This window comes from Chiloscyllium plagiosum, chromosome 1 (genome assembly GCF_004010195.1).
Source record: "Chiloscyllium plagiosum isolate BGI_BamShark_2017 chromosome 1, ASM401019v2, whole genome shotgun sequence".
Taxonomy (NCBI): Eukaryota; Metazoa; Chordata; class Chondrichthyes; order Orectolobiformes; family Hemiscylliidae; genus Chiloscyllium; species Chiloscyllium plagiosum.
In genome coordinates this window covers 60,545,771-60,569,049 of record NC_057710.1, presented here as the reverse complement: position 1 = coordinate 60,569,049, position 23,279 = coordinate 60,545,771, and the positions used below count along the sequence as shown (strand labels likewise).

At 38.5% G+C, this 23,279-nt stretch overlaps 1 protein-coding gene across 2 annotated transcripts in view; it reads right to left on the bottom strand.

Annotated features, from left to right (window-relative positions):
* Nucleotides 1-2,275: 2,275 nt before the first annotated feature.
* Nucleotides 2,276-23,279, bottom strand: part of epg5 (ectopic P-granules autophagy protein 5 homolog (C. elegans)) — a 145,757-nt gene continuing 124,753 nt past the window's right edge. For both annotated transcript variants that reach the window (XM_043687752.1, XM_043687743.1), the window contains 5 exons: nt 21,217-21,459; nt 13,836-14,055; nt 11,975-12,190; nt 9,910-10,024; nt 2,276-4,521 (listed from right to left, as the gene is read on the bottom strand). In XM_043687752.1, coding sequence (XP_043543687.1) covers nt 4,342-4,521; nt 9,910-10,024; nt 11,975-12,190; nt 13,836-14,055; nt 21,217-21,459 — 974 coding nt within the window. In that variant the 3' untranslated portion in view covers nt 2,276-4,341. The remainder of the gene's footprint in view (nt 4,522-9,909; nt 10,025-11,974; nt 12,191-13,835; nt 14,056-21,216; nt 21,460-23,279) is intronic.

Here is a 23,279-nt window from a genome sequence, read left to right as displayed (position 1 = left end):
AGGTATTTTTCAATGTATAATTTCAGTTATATCACACTAAATGTTTTGCTATAAATTCTGTACCTTGCAATTGTGTCCTCCACAATCACCTGATGAAGGAGCGGCGCTCCGAAAGCTAGTGTGCTTCCAATTAAGGAGGTAAAAACAATGACTGCAGATGCTGGAAACCAGATTCTGGATTAGTGGTGCTGGAAGAGCACAGTAGTTCAGGCAGCATCCAAGAAGCAGTGAAATCGACTTTTCGGGCAAAAGCCCTTCATCAAACCTGTTGGACTATAACCTGATGTGTGATTTTTAACTTTGTTCACCCCAGTCCAACACCGGCATCGCCAAATCATACCGAAGATCAGCCATTTTCAAAGATGATCATACTGAATGGCACATATGGCAGACTGTAACAGCCACATGATTGATTTCTTAAGTTCATTTGCATATTCTTCTTCCTAAATAATTTCATTGATTTAAATTTTTGATGGGTTGTTTGAAGATTTAGAATTGGTGGTTTTCATCATTCTTAGTACTTATTGCCAGTTTCATGTTTTTTTGATTCACAAGTTCCCTATTTCCTCAGTTCTAGGTTGTACAACTTAACTAAATGATGATATTTGTTATTCTCTTATTGTAATAGAACATGTGGCCAGCAGAAAAGAGATGACAGACAAGATTATCAATGTGCAATTATTTGTTACTCAATCTCAAGGTGGCACATAATGAGTTGGAGAATACCTAGCTTCATCTTTCCTGTAAGTGATCCTTGTATTGATTGTAATGACCCACCCCTACAGGAAAGGCAAGTTGAATAAAATTCTAAAATCATGTGTAAGATTATTGATATGAAACAGTCTTAGTTTATTGAGGGAATTAATCAATGCTACCTATATGTATAGTCATTCCTCCGTATGTGATGGTTCTGTTTCTGAGAACACCCATGAATGATGAAATTTGAGAGTTAAAACAAGGGTCAAAAAACACAGAAATGAGAGTGTGGCTGCAGATGTTGAATTTAGTTGCTACTTAATTTCCAGTGCAGATAGACAAATTTGCGAGTTGTGAACTCACAGATGCAGGTCGTTCTGCTGTAATGCGCGTTTTATTAATGCAAATTCTCTATAACGCGATTGTTGAACTGGGGACACTGTTTCTAAAGCTCAAACTTTTAAAGTGTGTATTGGTTATAACATGATTCTGGCCCCATTAGTTTAAATGACGTAGCTATTACATGATTTTTTTATAATACGGGATTGCACGAAAATGCACTATAGCAGAACCAACTATACAGTGAATTTTCTGAATGATTTATTGTCAGATATATCTGGGAGATACTATAGAAGTGTTCTGTCGCCACAATCAGGGTCATTTTGAGATAGAAACAAGAAGTACTTCACAGTTCATCATCCTTGTTTGGGGTCCCAAAGATTACTCCATGATTTCTGCAAGGTCTCTGCTCCAGGCAGAGAAAACTATTTTTTGTTTTTAGTTCTGAGAATTCAGAATATTCATGAGTGGTGCTTCCCAAACTGTTTCCCCGCTCTGATACCATATCGAGGATTGAACATTGTTGGGATACCTCAGTAAAAAGTATGAGAATGGGTCGTGAGAATAGGGACCAATTAGAGCAGGGGCACTGCTATTTTAAGCAAATTGAAACCCCTTGGCATTGCTGCCTTGGAGGTCAGGAACCCACTTGGTATTCGGACACCCAGTTTGGGTAGCTCTGTTCTACTGGATAGCCCTAATGCTGAAGAGGGCTATGGCAATAGATAGATTGGCTAGATTGCTGCAAACAAGTTGTGAGTAAATACAAGCTTACAATTCTATACTGTAACTAAGTGATGACTATCATATGTATAAAAGAATGAATCGCTGTCAATAGACATTTTACATGCAAGTATAATCAGGAAATACTGGAACAACTCAGTGGGTCTGGCACCATCTGTAGAGAAAAATTTGGAGGTGACGGTGTTGAACTGGGGTGTACAAAGTTAAAAATCAAACAGCACCAGGTTATAATCCAACAGGTTTATTTGGAAGCACCAACTTTTGGAATGCTGCTTCTTTATCAGGTGGTTGTCCACCTGATGAAGGAGCAATGCTCCAAAAGTTAGTGCTTCCAAATAAACCTGTTGGACTATAACCTGGTGTTGTGTGATTGTTAATTTTGTAGAGAAAAAAGCAGAGTTAATGTTTTGAGTAAAAATACCTAATTCTACCAAACTAAACAAAATCATTTTCACTTCAGAAATGCACTTTGAATCATAAGGGAAAGACATTGATACACTTAGAAAGGAAACAAGTTTATTTTTTTCTGTATTTTCAGACTGTACATTAACAATCAAGATTCAAAGTTTAAGAACACAAAAGAATAAAAGACCACAATGTAGCTTATATACAACACTGCTCAAAAATAAAACCACACTTGATAAAGATCATTGTCAATGTACAGTTATTAAATATCAAATACACATGTACTTCCAATTTCATAAAAAACATTTTTTTACAGGAAGAGCCACTTTAGAAGCATTATATTGCACATTTTAAGTATTAACTGAATCTTATTTGACACTTCAAACATCAGCCTAGCAGTAGCTTCCATCAAAATAATACCAATGTAAAAAAAAGACTTTGAAGTTGAATGTCTAAAGAAAGAGTGCAAGAAATCCTTCACATTGTGGAAGGTACCATTGATTTCACTTGAACTCAATTTTACTCAGTTCTGTAAAATGAAGAGCATCACATCACAAATAGCAGCATCCAATATGTGCTTTCAATAACTTGAATCATACAGATTAAATCACTTAAACAGCTCGACTTTTTAAACAAAAAAATATTCAGTTAGAATTAGATATTTTAAAACATAAATTTGTGACAAAATGTTTTCCTGCATTCATTGAGGAATATTGTAGTTGCTGAACGCATTACTATCTGGTTCATGAAACGTTTATTAAACTAATTTACCTAATTTAGATCTTGACTGTTATGAGTTTACTATTTCTTGTTCCATAACTAATAGCATCTGAGATTCACTATCATTAACAATTCATTAATTAACTTGAATGTCATTTTAACAAAAAAGGTATAGTTTGACTAACATTATATCATTTTCCCAGGTGAATATGCATACAAGTCCAGTTTGCCACTGCACATTCATTATGTAATAATGAAAGTCTTCAACTTTATTAGTATAATATTCAATATATTGAATTTTCAGATGATATGGCACCTATAATGTCACAACATATTTTGTTAAATAATCTTGATACCATCAGCTGAATGTCAAAATATTTATGAAAATTAAAAGTACATTATAGTTTATTTGCATCATGTGCTTACATGTGAAAAGATAAAGGCACTCACAGAAAGCCTGTTGCTACTTTCTGATTTCAAAGCGCTATTTTAAAGAAGCCCATTTTAAAAAAGAATACACATAAATGATTTCACATTTAAAATAGCAGAGATCTGGATTCCAAGTGAATATATTAATTACTCATTGCATTTCAAGACTAATGATACTTAACCACAGAATTCCACTTCAAGTAACTGATAATTGAGAATAAAAAATTGTTTAGTTTATCCATTCAGAAAACAACTTTTCTTCAAATATAATTTCAATAAATTACGGATATTTGATAGAGGCATTTGAAATTAGAAAGGAATGGAACACAATACATAAAAACTACTTCCTGTGATTCTTGGGTCCAAAACAAGGTTTAAGACTAATTGAAAAAAATCAAAGATGGAGAACAAGAGTTTTGTTTCTTTATACTAAGGGTTACAAGGCTGTGGAATGCACAAGCAAAATTAGCAGATAAAAGACAGATCACGTGAACATTTAAGAATGGGTTCAATAGATGATTGATTACTTTTAAAGTCAACTAATTACCACATTTCTGTTTTGGCTTTGTAATTTCCATTATAACCAAAACTTCACCCGAATGTCTGTTGCTCATATCCTTACTTGCACCAGTTAATTTGTTTTTCTTCATTTGTTGGATGCAAGGTGCAATATTTAATTGATTATTTCATAACAGGGGACTTAGGATGTAGAATATGCTTTATCAACAATAGAAATGTTTGAAACTCACTGATATTACACATTAGATTTTAGTACATAAATACAAAACTGTGGATTATCAAGTAGTAGGCTGATATCCTTTAACAATGACTGTTTGTTTATTTCTAAAGAATTTCTGTAAAGAGCTCTTATTAAACAAGCTAATAACCTGAACTAATTTATTAATGTAGTAATTTACTTAAAATTCCATCAGTGGAGATACTGACTCTCCATTTTTCTTATGAATTCATTTTAATGAAAATATTGGACTTGCTGCTGTGGCAAAATATTTAGCGAATAATGTCCAGATAGTGTGTGTCAGGGTAAAGGAAATTCAGAAGAATAGCTAATAGTTTGTTGCCATCCAAAAGACAATAGTTTGGGTTCTTGATAAATAACGTAGCCTGTGAAATTTCTTCTTGGTAATCTGCATACTTGCTCAATGACATTGATTCAAGTCCATTCAGGGCCTGAAATAGAGAAAGAAAAAGAAAAATAATTCTTTGAAGTACAGAATAACATCTTTCACAATTGAGAAATATTGCTTATATTAAAACTACTTAGTTGGCAAAGTAAAAATGGTTAGTAGTGATTTTACGATTTTATTATTTGTTCAGTGGATATGGGCTTTCCTGGATGAGGGAGCATTTATTATCTATTGGTAGTTGCTCTTGGGAAGCTGCCTTCTTAAACTGCTAGAGTGCTGGTATAGACTGAATTCCAGGATTTTAACACGCTATAGTGCAGGAACAACGACAGATTTCCATATCATAATAGTGAGTGGCTTAGAGGCACATTTGCAGCAGGTGATGCTCTCATGTATTTACTATCCTTATTGGATAGATAGGGAGTGGACATGGATTTGGAAGGTGCTGTCTAACAAGCCTTGGGGAATTTCTGCAGCACAGAAGCTACAGGAAGCTACTATTGAGTGTTGGTAGGAGATGGATTGAATTTTTGTGGATGTGAAGCCTACCAAATGAGCTGCTTCGTACTGAATGGTATCAAGCTTTAGAGTGAGACCTAGTCATTCAAGTGCTGAAAAACCGGGATTAGGATAGTTAGATGATTGTTTTTGATCAATATGGACATTATGGGCCTCCTTCTGCATTGTAAATCTCTAAGCCTTTCTGACTAATCCAGGCTAGTGGGGAATATTCCATCATATACTGCCTTGTGCCATGTAATTATGGACAGGCTTTGGGGATCAGCTGCTGAGTTATGTGCTGCAGGATTCCCATCCTCAGGATCAGCTGGTGAATATACTTTGTTAAATAGGTGAACTCTTGATTGCATTACATGAAAACAAAATGCCTTCAATAGCTGATATCGTACGTGGAATACAATGAAACCTTTTGCTTGCATATATTATGGGACCACTACAGTTGAATAAAAAAAAAGTCCAAAAATGTTGGGGAACACAGGGTCTAGTGAGGAGGAAGAACTGAAGGAAATCAGTATTAGTAGGGGCATGGTGTTGAAAGATTGATGGGATTAAAGGCCAATAAATCCCCAGCACCCAATAATCTACATTCCCGGTTACTTAAGAAAGTAGAGAAATAATGGATGCATTGGTGCAATACTCTATAGACTCTAGAACAGCTCCTATGGATTGGACTGTAACTTGCTGATGTAATCCAATTACTTTAAAAAATAGATAGATGAAACATGGAATTTTGGACTGGTTAGCCTTACATTAATTGTAGTGAAAATGCTAGAGTCCCTTATAAAAGATTTAATAGCACAGCACTTGAAAACAGTGACAGGTTTACAGAGTTGGCAAGGATTTGTGAAATGGAAATCAAATTTGATAACTCTACTGGAATTTTGAGAGGATGTAACTAGTAGAGTTGATAAGAGGTAGCCAGTCGATGTGGTTTACCTGGGGTTTCAGAAGATTTAAGAAATTAGCATGTTAAAATTAAAATGGATGGGACTGGGGTAATATACAGACATGGATTGGGAACTGGATGGCAGACAAAAACAAAGAGTAGGAATAAACAAACCATTTTCAAGTGACAGCCAGTGATTAGTGGTCCAGTTAATAGGTTAATTGGGTAATTGTGAATTGTTAATGAGGAAAGAAAAAGAGACATGTAAAATGGGTTAAATTAAGATGTGAAAAGGACCTTTCCACTTAGTGCAAAGACACAAACTATACAAGTATAAAACAAAGAACTGTGTATGTTGAAGATCTGAAACAAAAACAGACATTGCTGTAGAAACTCAGCAGGTCTGGCAGCATCTGTCGAGAGAAAACAGAATTAATGTTTGAGCCCAGTGACCCAGTTCTGAAGAGGTTTATGAGCATTATTATTTACAATGTGATAATATCTCAGACATAGCCTGGGCTTCATACTTACTGATTACATACATTGGAGATACAGTAACTACAAGCAGGCTACTAGTGATTTTTATTTGTTCATGGGAGGTTAGGATTGCTGGTTAGGCCAACGTTTATTATCCATCCTTAACTGTCTAAATGACAGATCCAGTAAGGATGGTAAATATCCTTGCCTAAAGGAAAATCTACAGACTTTACAATGGTTGTTAGTATTAAGCTATGTTTTAAATGAAATTTTTATTGAATTCAAATTTCACTGTCTGTCACAGTGAGATTCAAACTCATGTCTCCATAACTCTGATTTCTGTCCATGGATGCTGCCAAACCTGCTGAGCTTTCCAAGCAATTTCTGTTTTTGTGACCCGAGAACATAACCCTGGGTTTATGGATTCTAGTCAATATCATTATTATTGAGGCATTGTATCTTCCTGTACTTAGTTTCTGCTGCTACTGAAAGTGGAAGTGACCAAGGCATTGTGATAATGCTGTCATTTTAAAAAGGTTATTTTATCCTTTGAGAAGCTGCTAGTTAAGTTGTAGCAGAAGCTGCTACAGTCCAGAGAAAGGTTCCAAGCTTCAGCAGATGATTCTTGACTGACTTTTGTCTCTGAAATCTTTCCTGCCTATAAGAACCTGTGTTTGAATTTATCTATTGCCAAGGGTTTTTTTTTGTGGGATGTTACAGGAATTGGAACAGCTCCTTAGTTAAGTTGCTATGTCAGGTCAGTTAAGTTTGCCAATAGGAGACAGTGAAGTCTGCAGATGCTGAAGATCAGAGTTGAGAGTGTGTTGCTGGAAAAGCACATCAGTTCAGGCAGCATCCAAGGAGCGGGAAGATCAACATTTCAGGCTGGAGCCCTTCATCAGGAATGAGGCTGATGAGTGAGAGTGAGGTGGGTGGATAGAGGTGGGGGTAAAGGTGATAGCTTGGAGAGGAGGGTGGAGCTGATAGGTGGGAAGGAAGATGGACAGGTGGGATAGGTCATGAGGGCGATGCTGAACTGGAAGGTTTGAACTGGGATAAGTTGGGGAGGGGGGGAAATTAGGAAACTGGTGAAGTCCACATTGATGCCCTGGTATTGAAGGGTCCCGAGACAGAAGATAAGGCATTCTTCCTTCAGGCATCGGGTGGTAAGGGAGTGGCGATGGAGGAGGCCCAGGACCTGCATGTCCTCGGCAGAGTGGGAGGGGGAGTTGAAATATTTGGCCACGGGCCGGTGGAGTTGGTTGGCGCAGGGGTCCCGGAGATGTTCTCTAAAGCGATCTGCGAGAAGGCGTCCAGTTTGCTCAATGTAGAGGAGATCGCATCGGGAGCAACAGATACAATAAATGATGTGTGGAAGTGCAGGTGAAACTTTGATGGATGTGGAAGGGTCCTTTGGAGAAGGCATCTTCAATCACATGGGAGGGGAAATTTTGGTCTTTAAAGGAGGAGGCCATCTGGTGTGTTCTGTGGTGGAACTGGTCCTCCTGGGAGCAGATACGGTGGAGGCGGAGAAATTGGGAGTAAGGGATAGCATTTTTGCAGGAGGTAGGTTGGGAGGAGGTGTAATCCAGGTAGCTGTGGGAGTCGGTGGGTTTGTAAAAAATGTCAGTGTTGAGTCAGTCCTCATGGATGGAGATGGAGAGGTCTAGGAAGGGGTGGGAGGTGTCAGAGATGGTCTAGGTGAATTTAAGGTCGGGGTGGAATGTGTTGGTGAACTGTTTGACCTCCTCATGGGAGGTCACTGAAGCAGTCATCAATGTAGCGGGGAATGGTGCCGGTGTAACTCCGCAAGATAAAGCCATCAAAGAGACAGGCATAGCTGGGGCCCAAGTGTGTGCCTGTGGCTACTCCTTTCATCTGGAGGAAATGGGAGGATTGGAAGGAGAAATTATTGAGGGTGAGGACCAGTTTAGCCAAATGAATGAGAGTGTCAGTGGAAGGGTACTGTTGGGGACGTCGTGAGAGGAAGAAACGGTGGGCTTGGAGCCCTGGGTCATGGTGCATGGAGGTGTAGAGAGATTGGATATCCATGGTGTTAAACTATTCTAAATTCCGTTTTCTTTTGTTTGTGTTTCAACTGTAGTGTTTAAATAAACTCTGTTTTGCTCAAAGCTGTGTGGTTTGACCAGCTGCATCACACCTGAAATATCCACTCCACATCTGCCTTTTAACTAAAAAAAAAGTTAGGGTCTAGACTACCTCCTTAAAATGTTTCCAGGGGGTCAGGCCTGGTCCCAAACGGTATCTTCATGCTGAAAGATTACATGAATTAATATCATCTAACTGCCTTAAAAATAAACTGCTCGAGTGGTCTGGGATTGATGCAATAATATCGCAGAGAAAGATGTCATTGTTAGATTTGGGAAAAAAGGTGTGTTTTAAACTTCCCCAGTCATACTTTTAATTTCTTTTTAAGCAGTTATCACATTTAAAACGTAGCTCTCTGGAAATGAGAGATCCAACCACAAAGGTTTCCTTGAGTGAAAGTAAAGAAATTTTATAACTGAGAAACTTTGTAAGGAATGCACCACACAAATAATAAATTTAAAAGGGAGAATGTCTGGGTACAGACAGGGAAAAATAAAGGTTAAGCAGGGCGGCACAGTGGCTTAGTGTTGAGCACTGCTGCCTCACAGTGCCAGGGACCCTGGTTCAATTCTAGCCTTGGGCGACTCTTTGTGTGGAGTGTATACATTCTCCCTGTGTCTGCGTGGTGCTCTGGTTTCCTACCACAGTCCAAAGATGTGCAGGTTAAGTGAATTGACTGTGCTAAATTATCTGGTGTTCAGGGTTGTATAGGTTAGGTGCATTAGTCAGGGGTAAATGTAGGGGAATGGGTTTGGTTCGGTGATTCTCGCAGGGTTGGTGTGGACTTGTCGGGCCAAAGGGCTTGTTTCCACCCTGTAGGGATTCTAAGTGGGCCATAGAGTCTTTGAGGTGTTAGATTTGAAAGCAGAAACCATCGTTGATTTCATTGTTTACTTGTAGATACATCAGTAGCAGAGCCTGTAAATATTTTTGTGTCTTCTTCATTAACTGCTTTTTACAAGATGGAGAGAGAGAGAGAGAAAGAAGAAAAGAGAGAAATTATATACAAGAATTAATTAAATAGGAGGTGTGAATTTCTTAATGTTAACTCAGTTGTCTGGTTTTGATATCCTTCAATAAAACGGTTATTTCAGTGCAGACAGGTTAATTTATTCCACATGTGCCTCACAAAGCTTGCCTCACTCTGATCAGATGACTCCTGCAAATATTTTAGGTCCATGTTTCTTTCTTTCACAAAGCCATTTTAAATCTGCGAAAGTCTCAGGTCTAACAATCAGCTATCAACATATGGAGCTGACTCCTGATACAGTATAATAAAGGAAAATCATTCACTAATTACATACTACAGTTTTAGGGTGGATGATAGTGTAAAACACTTCTCAACAGGAGAATTCTGATGGGGTGAATTGCCTTCCTTAACTGTTATTATTTATGAGAAAGGAAATGCAATAGTGAATTCATTGTGCAGGTTCTCAATACCTGCTGTGCTTTGGGAGATAGCTGCAGTTCTGAGCTAGGCTTTAATCGAATGCAGTTTTCTGCAGGAAGCTGTACCAATAGGAAAGCTGACATGCATCGTGCCACCACTCGAAACCTGTAAAAACAAAACAATCAGAAATTTTAATTCAATTCTTGTTTTGTGTGGGTTTTTAAATTCACATGAAATCGAATCTTTTTGTCCCTGTGACTATTTGTAGAGGATAGTGGCACAGTGGTTAGCACTGCTGCCTCACAGCGCCAGAGACCCGGGTTCAATTCCCGACTCAGGCAACTGACTGTGTGGAGTTTGCACATTCTCCCCGTGTCTGCGTGGGTTTCCTCCGGGTGCTCCGGTTTCCTCCCACAGTCCAAAGATGTGCACGTAAGGTGAATTGGCCATGCTAAATTGCCCGTAGTGTTAGGAAAAGGGGTAAATGTAGGGAAATGGGTGGGTTACGCTTCGGCGGGTCGGTGTGGACTTGTTGGGCTGAAGGGCCTGTTTCCACACTGTAAGTAATCTAATCTAATCTAATCTAATAACACACCAATAATGCTCAAATAGTTAATGTTTGTAAACCTCAGAATACAATGTCCAATATTAGATGTGAGTTTGTGAATTGAATGATATTTACTCAATAGTCCTGACTGTGAAGGATCACATCAAACACTAATTCAATATCATCAGTTAGGTGTGGAGTATGATGCATTGGATTTAGAAGCTCCATATTGACGTAGTGGATCTGGTTCTATGTAGGCAAAAGAGTTTGCCATAGATTGCACCCTTTTCATTGATGAAAGAGTCAGAGAAGGTCAATCTTAGCTGCACTCCTCCAGGAAACACCCTGACTAATTAGAGTGTACCAGTCAAGTCTGAGGATTTTCAACTAAGATTGATCGTTAACAATTCCTGCTGCATCTCCATGCCAACCATGCTCAACCAATCAGCACTTTCTTCTCATGCTGTATAAATTGGTGTTCCTCTTCCATTTTGAGTATCAGTCTTGACGAATGCAAGACCAAAAGCTTCGACTTAGTATCTCTTCAGCAATGTTTACATCCTGTGGTATCCAACAACTATTTAATTAGAAAGACTACGAACTTCACATTTCGAGAATACAGATGTGTAAAGAGAGTCACATTTCATATATATGTAAAGTGAAATACTGCAGATGCTGGAAATTTGGGATAAAACACAAAGTGCGAGAAATACTAAGTAGGTCAGGCAGTTTCTCAGAAGAGAAACTGAGTTTCTATTTGTAGACTGATGTACAAATTTACTTTCAGCTCCTTTACTGAATATTTACAACGTTGTATATATATTTGTAATGGAAATGTGTTGCTGGAGAAGCGCAGCAGGTCAGGCAGCATCTTGAGTTTCTATTTGTAGACTGATGTACAAATTTACTTTCAGCTCCTTTACTGAATATTTACAACGTTGTATATATATTTGTAACCCTTACCAACCAAATAATCATTTCATATGTTCCTATTTTAACTCACCGTGGACTGGGCAATGCCAGCCACCTCTATTAGCATTAGAAAAGAGACAAGCACGAGATTGAAAACATGAAATGCTGGAAAGACAAAAGCATGGAAGTGATTTATATCAAACTGTGTAAATGTTGACTGAATGGTTTATAACTCCTTTGAACTTTCTCACACTGAAATAAGATATTCAAGAAAACAATTGTTAATTAGAATTATAACTTGCAAAATATTTCATAACTGTTATGAATTCTATAACCCTGGAATATCAAATAGACAATTTGAAATATTATTCGGAAAATAGGCTTAAAAAGCACACTAAAGCAATTAAATTTATAATATATATCCTACCTTTTCTCAGTGAAATATATTAATCATTTCTAGTTTTGAACACAGCTTGGTAAAATATTATTTATATATGAATTAAATAGTAAAAAATACATTCTTGAACCTAATAAGTTAGACTGATGCTGTGATCTTTCCATACCTAAAAGAATTGATTTATACGTTTGTCACTGAAGACAGAGGCAAAAATTACAATGCAAACGTATATTTTTTAAACTTTAAACAATATGCCCACCTGTTTGAGAGCGGAGATTTCCTTCCAAGACCAATAGCTCCCAGAAGTCCGGAAGAGAGCTTCTCCTCTGCCAGATGACTTTGCTTCATTTGAAATGCACTTAGTATCCTGATCAAAATTTCCAATGCAGTGACATCGTTCTGCTCAAGCTGAATTAATGCTAATTGCAATATTTTATGCCACCACAGGAAGAGCTTAGCCTCATCATTTGTATTGCTGTTTGAGAAAGAAAACAATGTTAACTTTCAATAGAACGTAAAATCTCACTTGAATATCTACCAGATTAGTAGCTATAATTCCTAAAGTTTGAAATGGATTTTTTTTGTATTAAAACAAATCCATCTTCAATTAAGTGTTATCAAATTCCCTTTTGTGTGTTTTCAGCACCAACACTCTCTCCCAATACATTTCAAGCTGCACCAGTGTCAACAATACTTTAGTTGTTGTAGTATCAACTCTAAGCAACTTACAGATTTACACATTGCACATAATTTCATCCTCAAACTTCTACTTGCATTTGTCTCAACACCTTTGATATTTCATTCAAATTTTACTCTTTCATGTAGTTACCCTAATTTTAAATCTTTCTTTTAGCATTTTTGTTTGATGTTTATTCCATTATCTATTTGACAGTGGAAACAACAAGTGTGTAAATTGAAAGGCTGTCACAATCCACTTTAGAAGTACAGTCATTCTCAGGTCTCATAACTCCAGGTATCGCTTCAAACGTGAATGATTTACTCAAAGCACACAAAGTCCCCAATACACCTGTCTGATGGCATCAAGTTAACAGAAAACATTGATCCACGTTCCTATCCTGAACAAAAATTACTATTTATTACGATAAATAAGCTCTAGCCACTGGTAAAGAAAACTGTGAACTAAGAACGTGCTGTACATCTCTATAACTCTACTAGATGAAACACCTAAACACACAAATGGACAGACACAGAAATCCAAAAAAAGGGTGCTATGGATGGAGGGAAAAACAAGCTAGGTAAACGTAGTTCAACAGCACCACCCCACAGGTTTCAATGAGATGTTTCTTTTGCTTCCCAAACCTTCAGTCCTTTGATTTCTTTTCTCCAGGTTCTTTCATTTTGTTTTACAGGTGGCACAGGGTGATTAGTACACTGATTACAAAGTCTCTAAGATAATGATTAAAGGCAACAGCTACAGCAATTTGTGAAAGAAAACATGTGGCTTTCTTCAGGCTTTGGTTATTTTTACTGCAGCAAGCTAAAGATATAGAACTTGCTTTTCTAGCAGCCTAGAAACTTCTACTGTACTCACACCCATAAGCTGTTCACCTCCCAGCTGCCAGAGACCTGTCATCAGACTGATAACTTCTGGCATCCACAACTGGTGACAATTGCACAAATTAATCAGCTACCTGTTGCTGGCTAAATCTCATATCTCTCACACACATATCCAGGTGCCTTTCCTTTTTAACCGTCCTCCCCCAAAGCTTGCAAAACAACAGCATAAATGCAACTGACAGAGTTCCAGTAACATGTTTGTGAAAGTGCAATTCCTTCCCCGGTCCTTGGTTTTAAAATCAGTCGTTTTTCATTTTATACCACAATCAAATATACAGAAAAATTATAATGTGCAATTTCTCAACTACTCAATTAAAATGAATTGGAAGATGGAAAGTAAATCAGAGAGGCTGGCTTGCAAATCTGATATGCATATTTCATACAAGTTTCCTGACACAATTATAGTTCTGTGCAAATTAAAACACCTTTACATTAGTCTGAAATTTCAATTATAGTTTGAAAGAAAAACCTATGAAAGTTCTTTCAAAATTACTTAAAACTTTTGGATTATTTAAATAATTTAATAATCAAATCAATATTACCAAGGAAAGACTTGTTCTATCCACTTGCTAAGCAGAACCAGCATTTTCATTTCATTGGATAGAGTCTGCTCCATGTTCAAACGCTGAAGAATATACACATAAAGTGTCAAGTAACTTCCTAAATTCAAGCACTCTTTGAGAAATTCTTCTGCTGTTAGCTCTGGTACTTGAAGAGATACCAAAATTGGTCCCCATCCAAAATACTGATCTCGACATGCTCCTAGATAATAAAAAAAATTAGTTACTGAAACAATAAAAAAAAGTTAAAATAAAAATCTGATTTGTTACAAATCAAGTATACAAATATGTTGCTCATGTGGAATTATTTTCAAATTAAAAGTTGGGATATATTAAATAAAATGAAAACTGCTTAGTATTAATTGTAAAAATGCTGGGAACAACTAAGAGTTTCCCAGGCTTTGTCTGGAATTGTAGATACAATGTTGTGGATAAATGGAACTAACATATACTCTTACAAGAAATATTTCTAGATGAAATATTAAGCATTTGTGCAAACAAAAAGTGTACTCCCATTTAAGACAGAGTTGAGATTTTTTTCTGAAGAGTTTCAGTCTGTGGAACTTTCTTCATCAGAAGCAGCAGGTTCACTGAATATTTTTAAGGCTGAATTAGAGAGATTCGTGATCGACAAGGGAGTCAAAGGATATAGCAGGTAGACAGGAAAATACAATTAAGTACTCAATCAGATCAGCAATGATCTTATAAATTGGTTGAATAGGCTCAAGGGGTCAAATGCCCTACTCGTGCTATGTATCCTAACGTAGCACCTTGAACATAATAAATACCCAAGGTGTTTCAGAACAGCATTAAAAATAAAGGAAGACCAGGGAAAAGTTCCCTAACACTCAGATGCTGCTCCCAACACTTAAATGAGGTCAGCATATCCCACGCCAAATGCCTCTTTGTCCTCTGGTATCAGTGAACCATCCCCAATTATCATGGCTGCATACTTTCTTTATCCGTTAACTAATGTACCATCTTCTCAATAAACTATCTGAAAATTTCCATAAATTGTTGATTACTTACATTGGGCACTGTGATTTCGAACTCTCTAAAATCAAAAGTAGCCCACCTGATTGACATGCTATCCATCACCTTCAACAATCAATCCTTGTATCACAGATATGTAGTGGCAGAAGTGAGTACCATCTGCAAGATGCAGTGCAGTAACTCACTAAGGCTCCTTTAAAAGCACTATCAAAACCATACCTCCTCCAGCTAGGTGGTTAAGGGTAGAAGATGCATGGGAACACAACTTGTGAGTTCTCTCCAAGCCACATACCTATCTGACTTGGAACTATATTGCCATTGTGTCAAAATCCTGGATTTTGCAATCCTGCAATCCTAAACAGAATTGCAATGTACCTACACATCAAGCACTGCAGTGGTTCAAGATGACCGCTCACCACCACTTTTTCAAGTGCAATTAGACAATGTGCAATTAATGCTCGCCCAGCCCAGCCTGTGACACCAACTCTTCATAAACAAATACTTTTATAAAATACCAGAATGGTTAAAACTGGGGATGAAGAAGAGACTAGAAATAGAGTGTAGGAATCTTGGTGGGTTGTGGGGCTGGAGGAAATTACAGACAGGTAGATGTGTGGTCATTGTGGGATCTGGAAGGAAGGATGACTATTTTTAAAGCTGTTATTTGACTCGAAACCATTGCAGGTCAGTGAGTGCAAGGGTGACAGGGAATTGTATCAGGTGCAAGTTAAGACACGGGCAGCAGAACATTTGAATGATCTCAATTTTACAGAGGTAGAATGTTGGAGACCGGTCAGCAACATGTTAGAATAGTAAAAGGTTTCAACAGCAGATGAGCTGATTTGAGATGAAGCTGGGTGATGTTACATAGATAGGAATAGTGATGCCTTGAAATGAGGTTGAAAGCTCATGTTGAGGGAAAGTGTAACACTAAGATTGTAAACAGGTTGGCTTACTTAGAACATAGCTGAAAAATGTGTTGCTGGAAAAGCGCAGCAGGTCAGGCAGCATCAAAGGAGCAGGAGAATTGACATTTCGGGCATAAGCCCTTCTTCAGGAATCATCACCTTTGATGCTGCCTGACCTGCTGCGCTTTTCCAGCAACACATTTTTCAGCTCTGATCTCCAGCATCTGCAGTCCTCACTTTCTTTTTACTTAGAACATAGAACAGTACAACCCTTCAGACCCCAAGCTCTTCAGCCCATGATGCCGTGCTCAATATGATGCCAACTGTCGTAAGGGAGGATAGAGTTAGTATGGAATGGAATTTGGAGTGGAAAATGAAAACGTACCTCAAATCTTTGTTCATGCAGTACTGAAAATGATGAGCACCAATTAATTCAAGTAGTAGTGAACTACATTAAAATGAAGGAGCCAATTGCAAAGTATTTTTGGGTGAAAGACATGGAAATGTTATTACCTACTAATCCTTAGAAAAGATTATAAAATGGAACAAACACACATATTAACATAGGTAATAAGTTTAAAAGCAGTGTACATGCAGGATGAATAAAGCCCACACAAATTGGAAGTCCTTATTAGAATCATTTAGGTCCTAAAGTTTTTTTAACCTGAGATCACCATCCAATGCTGCCCCTTCTATCTACCATGGGAATTTACTGCTGCTATACTAACTGCTGAGTACACACCGCCAGAAGCAAAGGTTGAGGAAGCTCTGCATGTGCTGTACACCACCACTAACACCCTGGAGACGGAACACCATGAGACCCTGTTTATTGTGACTGGTGACTTCAATCAAGCCAATCTAAGGAAGATGTTGCCCAAGTACCACCAGAACATTACCTGCTCCACCCAGGGGCCTGAACATTTTAGACCACTGCTACACCACTGTGAAAGATGCCTACCATCCATCCCCCACCCTCATTTCGGGAATTCTGACCACAATGCCGTGCTTCTTCTCCTGACTTACAGGCAAAAGCTCAAGCAGGAGACCCCCTTGCGGATACAGGTCCAGTGCTGGTCAGAGGAATATGAGGATCAACTCCACTGCTGTCTAGAATCAGCTGATTGGACCATGTTCAAACAGTCTGCAGGTACCTTGGATGAGAACGCCACCACCGTCACAGACTTTATCAGCAAGTGTATGGAGGTCTGCATACTGAGGAAGTCAACCCATGTGCTCCCCAACAGGAGACCCTGGATGAATCAGGATATATAGAACCTGCTGAAAACCAGGCATGAGGCCTTCAGATCAGGAGACCCACTCAAATATAAGGAATCCAAGTATGACCTTCACAGAGCCATTAAGACAGCCAAGGACCAATACCAATCCAAACTAGAGACCCAGACAGACACCCGGCAACGATGGCAAGGACTGAATGACATCACAGGTTCCAAAAAGAGACGTTCAAAATAGCAGACGATGACACACCCCTTCCAGATCGTCTCAATGCCTTCCGTGCTCACTCTGAGCAGACTTTCGATAGAGAGGTAACACCTATTCCGACAAGTCCTGACGAACCTATCCCAACAGTCACTGCATCAGAGGTCAGATCAGTTTAACTTTGTGTGAATCCAAGGAAAGCAATGGGACCAGACGGAGTACCAGGCCATGCACTCAGAGCATGCACAGATCAACTGGCAGAAGTCTTCTTGGACATTTTCAACTTCACTCTGCAGCAGGTCATTGTCCCTGCCTGTTTTAAGAGGGCCAACATGATCCCTGTGCCTAAAAAGGCTCATGCAGCATGTCTCAATGACTACTGCCCAGTGGCCCTAACTTCGGTGGTCATGAAGTGCTTTGAAAGGCTGGTCATGGCATTAATCAACTCCAGCCTCCCCACTACTCTTGACTCACTCCAATTTGCCTATCAAAACAACAGATCCACGTCAGATGCCATATCACTTGCCCTTCACTCCTCCTTAGAACATCTTGACACCAAGAACAGCTATGTAAGAATCCTACTCATTGACTACAGTTCAGCCTTCAACACTATTATCCCCTCGAGACTAATTACTAAGCTTGGTGATCTCAGACTAAGCCCCACTCTGTGCAACTGGATCCTCAGTTTCCTGACCCACAGGCCACAGTCAGTGAAGACTGGGGACAATATTTCATCCTCACTAACAATCAACACTGGAGCCCTCCAGGGTGCGTACTCAACCCCCTACTGTACTCACTGTATACCCATGACTGCGTCGCTAAATACCAGACTAATGCCTTTTACAAGTTCGCTGATGATAACACCATAGTTGGTTGAATCTCAGATGGCGGCGAAACAGACTACAGATGGGAGGTGGAAGACCTGGAAAAATGGTGAGAACAATCTAGCTCTCAATGCCAACAAAACCAAGGAACTCATTATTGACTTTCGGCAGGATGTTACTCATGCTCTCCTACACATTAACAGCACAGAGGTAGAACAAGTGGAGAGTTTCAAGATCCTGGGAGTGGACATCCCACAACAAGCTTTCTTGGACTCTTCAAGTGGCTGCACTGGTTACAAAGGCCCAACCAGGTCTCTTCTTCCTCAGGCAGCTGAGGAAATTTGGTATGATGGCGAATACCCTTGCCAATTTTTATAGGTCCGCCATCGAGACCATTCTGTCTGGATGTATCACTACCTGGTATGGCAACAGTACCATTCAAGATCGGAGACAGTTACAGAGAGTGATGAACTCGCCCCAGACAATCACAAAGACCAATCTCTCATTTATAGAATCCATTTACAAGGCCCGCTGTAAAGGAAAGGCTGCCAGCATTCTTAAAGATCCATCCCACCCTGACAATGTTTTTCTACAACCTCTACCATTGGGGAGAAGGTATAGAAGCCTGAACACATGCACCAGTCAGTTTCGTAACAGTTTCTACCCTACTGTTGTTAGGATACTGAATGGATTCTCAAACTCTTAGCATTCACCTGTATCTGTGTTTTTGCTTTGCCACAGTTTACCTATTATTTACTATCTATGCTACTTAACTCTGTGATCTGCCTGTATTGCTCGCAAGACAAAGCTTTTTATTGTGCCTCAGTACAAGTGACAATAAATTCAATTCAATTCAATAACTGTTGTTTAATTGTAACCAAGCATCCTCAGCAGTGGCAAAACTTGTAGATAACTTTAAGTTCTCATTGAATATTTTGTCCCGCAATTCACTTATTAATTGGGTGTTGTCTTCAAAGATGATAAGGAGCAAGTTATCAATCCATACACTTTTTTCTCTTCTACTACTCAAAATTAGCAGTTCGAATAGTGTTTATTTGCAAACTCCTGAGTCCAGACACATTGTCTTTCAAAGCTAAATAGCTTGCAGGCAAGCCTTTCTTCTCCCAATGTGTGAAATTATTAAATAAGTACGAATTAAGCAGGAGGTGCAAATGTTTTGATGCTTTGTTGCCTGGTTTTGAAATCTTTAGATAATGTGGTAATTTTGGTGCAGTTTCACTGATTCCACATGTGACTCTTGAACTTGTTTCAATCTATCGTCAGGTGATCACAGTAGTCATTTTAAGCCTGAAGTCTGTCGCAAGATGGCTGGCAAAGGTTGAGCATGTGCACATTACAGCAAAGATGGTCTCAGCCTGCACAGATGGCATAGGTGACTTGACATTAGGTGCCTTTGTCCATACTCTGAAGCAGAAGATGGCTATGGTAGGTTACAGTGACTGAAAGGCTGTAATAAAGAAAGCTTTGCTGGCAGTGGGATTGATGTGGAGAGTTCTGGTCTCAAGAGGAAAGTGGAGAAGGCCTACCCAGTGCAAGCAAATGGATAGTGTATTTCTGGCTCCTTAAAAGGCACTAACAAGGAAATGCAGGATAAAGTGGTAACAAAGATAGATTAACCAATAGTAAAGAAACAATTAATGAGGAGATCAACAGTAAAAAAAAATCAATCTGTGAAGAAACTTGCAGCCAAGAAAGTTGTAAACATAAAAACCTGAAATCAAAGGCCCTTCTTAGAGTCATAATGTCTCTCTTAACATAGTAAACCCACAATAAAGTTATCCCTATCCTACAGCCAGGCTCATTCACAATAGAGGTAAAAACAATGACTGCAGATGCTGGAAACCAGATTCTGGATAGGTCAGGGAGGAGAGGGTGGAGTGGATAGGTGGAAAAGGAGATAGGCAGGTAGGACAAGTCCGGACAAGTCATGGGGACAGTGCTGAGCTGGAAGTTTAGAACTAGGGTGAGGAGGGGGAAGGACAATAGACAGTGTTTTACTTTAATACAATAGCCAAATACTGCAGCTGTTGAAATTAATTTGAATTTGACAATTGTTTGATTTCCATTCTGTCTTAATAAAGGTGCCTGGTGAACATACCACTACTTTGCAAATGTGTTCTCTTTGCACCACCTAGTGGAACATCTGGAACATTTCCTTCTAAAAATTTGTATATGGAATCAATTGAAAATTTCAACATATGAACAAAAAACAAGAGTAAGCAGCTCGGACCATCAAGGCTGTTCCTTTTTAATAAAATCATGGCAGATCTGATTTTAACCTCAATTCTACATTTCTGCATATCTCTCATAATCCGACATAATCAAGAATCTATCTACCTCTGCCTTGAAAATATTTAAAGATTCTGCAACCACTGCCTTTTGAGAAAGGAAACTCCAAAGACACTCAATCCTCAGAGAAAAATAGTTCCACTTCTCTGCTTTAAATAGGTGACTCTATTTTTAAACTATGACCCTGAGTTCTAGATTCTCCCACAAGAGGAAATGACCTTTCTACATCCACCAATGTCAAGTCCTTTCAGGATCTTATATGTTTTAATTATGTCACATGAGTAGTATTTATCCGATTTACTGCCTTTTAGACCAATAATCATTTTAGTCCTTGAAAGGTCTCAGGTATAACAATGAGATGACAAAAATTAAAATCTGTGTAGCTCATCTTTACAACTATAATAATAACCTGAAGACAGAGCTATTTCATCAGCTACCATAGGGATTAAGGGGGAAGCTGGGTAAGCAGCAATTTAGTGGAAATAGGATCAAGAACATGAAGTGGATCTCAACGATTTGATGAACTCAGAAAAGGTATGAGAGGGGTATGAGAAAAGTAGAGAAAGATACCAGGGCAGAACTTAGATAAGGAAGGAGCACTCTAGGAGGTTTGCCCAATGAGTTAGTGGACGGGAGGGATGAAGTAGTGACAGCTATTGAATGATCTTAATATCAGTGTCAAATGAGTCTACAGTCTTGCACTAATTGTAGGAGGTAAGAATGAAGGGACTTGGAATCGGTATTTAAGAAGATATTTTTTCTACTACAAACTAAATTATATTTGCAGTCCAGAACATGCTGGAATAATGAGTAACTTTTGTAGACAAGAACAGAATCCAATTGTGTTTTAATTTAAGTTCAATTAAATTCAAACATACACAAATTGCTTACCCTCTTTGAAATAAGCCATGATGCACCCTTCAGTCGTTTCAGCCATATGTTTAACAGATGCTAGACTTTGACAAGTTGCAGTCAGTAGTGGTAGTGATAGATTATAGCACACCTTAGTCTCAATCCATGACCGCAAGCTCTCTCGTAATGACTCAGCTGATGTAATACTTGTGTTATTCAGCATCATTAACACTTCCATAAAAAGGCTGGCTATTGCCATGTGACGCATTTGACTGTCCACTTCTGGGAAAGGAATATTCAAAATAAACTATCCATGAAAAATTTATTTTCAAATCAATGCATTTAAGTAACAATAAAGCAATCATTAATGTACTATAAGATACAATTTGCTATTTCTTTTAAAAGTATATTTCTAATGGAGACATCTGGATCATTCCTTTCTAAAGATCTGTAATTACTGAATCAATTGAAGATGTCAACATATGAGCAAGGAACAAGGCTACTCTACTTCCCTATTCAATAAGATCACAGCTGATTTGATTTTAACCTCAACTTTACATTTCTGCATATTCCCAATAATCTTACATTCCCATAGCAATCAAGACTGTTTATTTCTACCTTAAAAATATTTGAAGATTCTGCATCCACTATCTTTTAGAGTCATAGAGATATAAGCACGGAAACAGACCCTTCTGTCCATGTCGACCAGATATCCTAAATAAATCTAGTCCCATTTGCCAGCATTTGGGCCATATCCCACTAAACCCTTGCTATTTATATACCCATCCAGGTGCCATTTAAATGTTGTAATTGAACCCACCTCCACCAGTTTCTTTGGCAGTTCATTCTATACACGCACCACCCTATGTGAAAAGGTTGCCCATTAGTTCCCTTTTAAATCTTTCCCTTCTCATCTTTAACTATGCCCTCTAGTTTTGAATTCCCCCACCCTTAGGAAAAGACCTTGTCTATTTACCCTATGTCTGCCCCTCATGATTTTATGAACCTCTTTCAGGTCACCCCCTCAGTCTCCAATGCTCCAGTGAAAACAGTGCCAGCCTATTCAGCCTCTTCCCATAGCTCAAATCGTCCAACCCTGGCAACATCCTTGTCAATCTTTTCTGAACCCTTTCCAGTTTCACAACATCCTTCCTATATCCAAGAGACCACATGAGAAAGGAAATTCCAAAGACTCTCAATCCTCAGAGAAAAACAGTTCCTCATCTCTGCTTTAAATAGGCCACTCTTTATTTTTAAACTGTGACCTTAAGTTTGAGATTCTCCCACAAGAGGAAATGACCTTTCCACATTTGTCTGGTCAAGTCCTTTCAGGATCTTATATGTTTTAATTATGTCACCCTGACTCTTCTAAACTCCAGACGACTGACCTATCCAACCTTTCTTTATAATCCAATCCACTCCTTCCAGATACTTGTCTCGTAAACGTTTTCTGAACTGCTTCTAAAGTATTAATATCCTTCTATAAGGATGACAACCAGTACTGCACTCAGTACTCCAGATGCGGTCTCCCCAGTGTCCTATATAAGAGAAGCATAACCTCTCTAATCTTGCATTCATTTCCTCTCTCAATAAACAGAACATTCTATTGGCTTTCCTGATTACATGGTGTACCTGTATACTAACCTTTTGTGGCTCTTGTAGGACACCCAGGCCTCTCTTGCATCCTCTCACCATGTAGATGATATGCTTTTTTACCCTTTCTGCCAAAATGGACAATTTCATACTTGCCCACACTGTACTCCATTTGACAGTTTTTTGTTCCTCTTTCTACATCTCTTTGGAGGCTCCTGATGTCCTTTCACAATTCACTTTCCTACCTGTCTTTTGGTCATCAACATTAAGGTTGATTTATTACATATAATATTATAGATTTATTGTTCTATAAAGATATACAGGGATGTGAATCAATGGCAGGTAAATTAATTTGTAGAATTAACATGGAGTCCAATATGACACTTCTCTGGTGCCAAAGAAGTCAGACTAAGCTTAAAACGTTAAATGTTTTCATTATATTCTCATGTACTTACTTCACTGTCTTTGTCAATCTTAGGGCAATTTCATAGCTCTTCATAAATTGATAT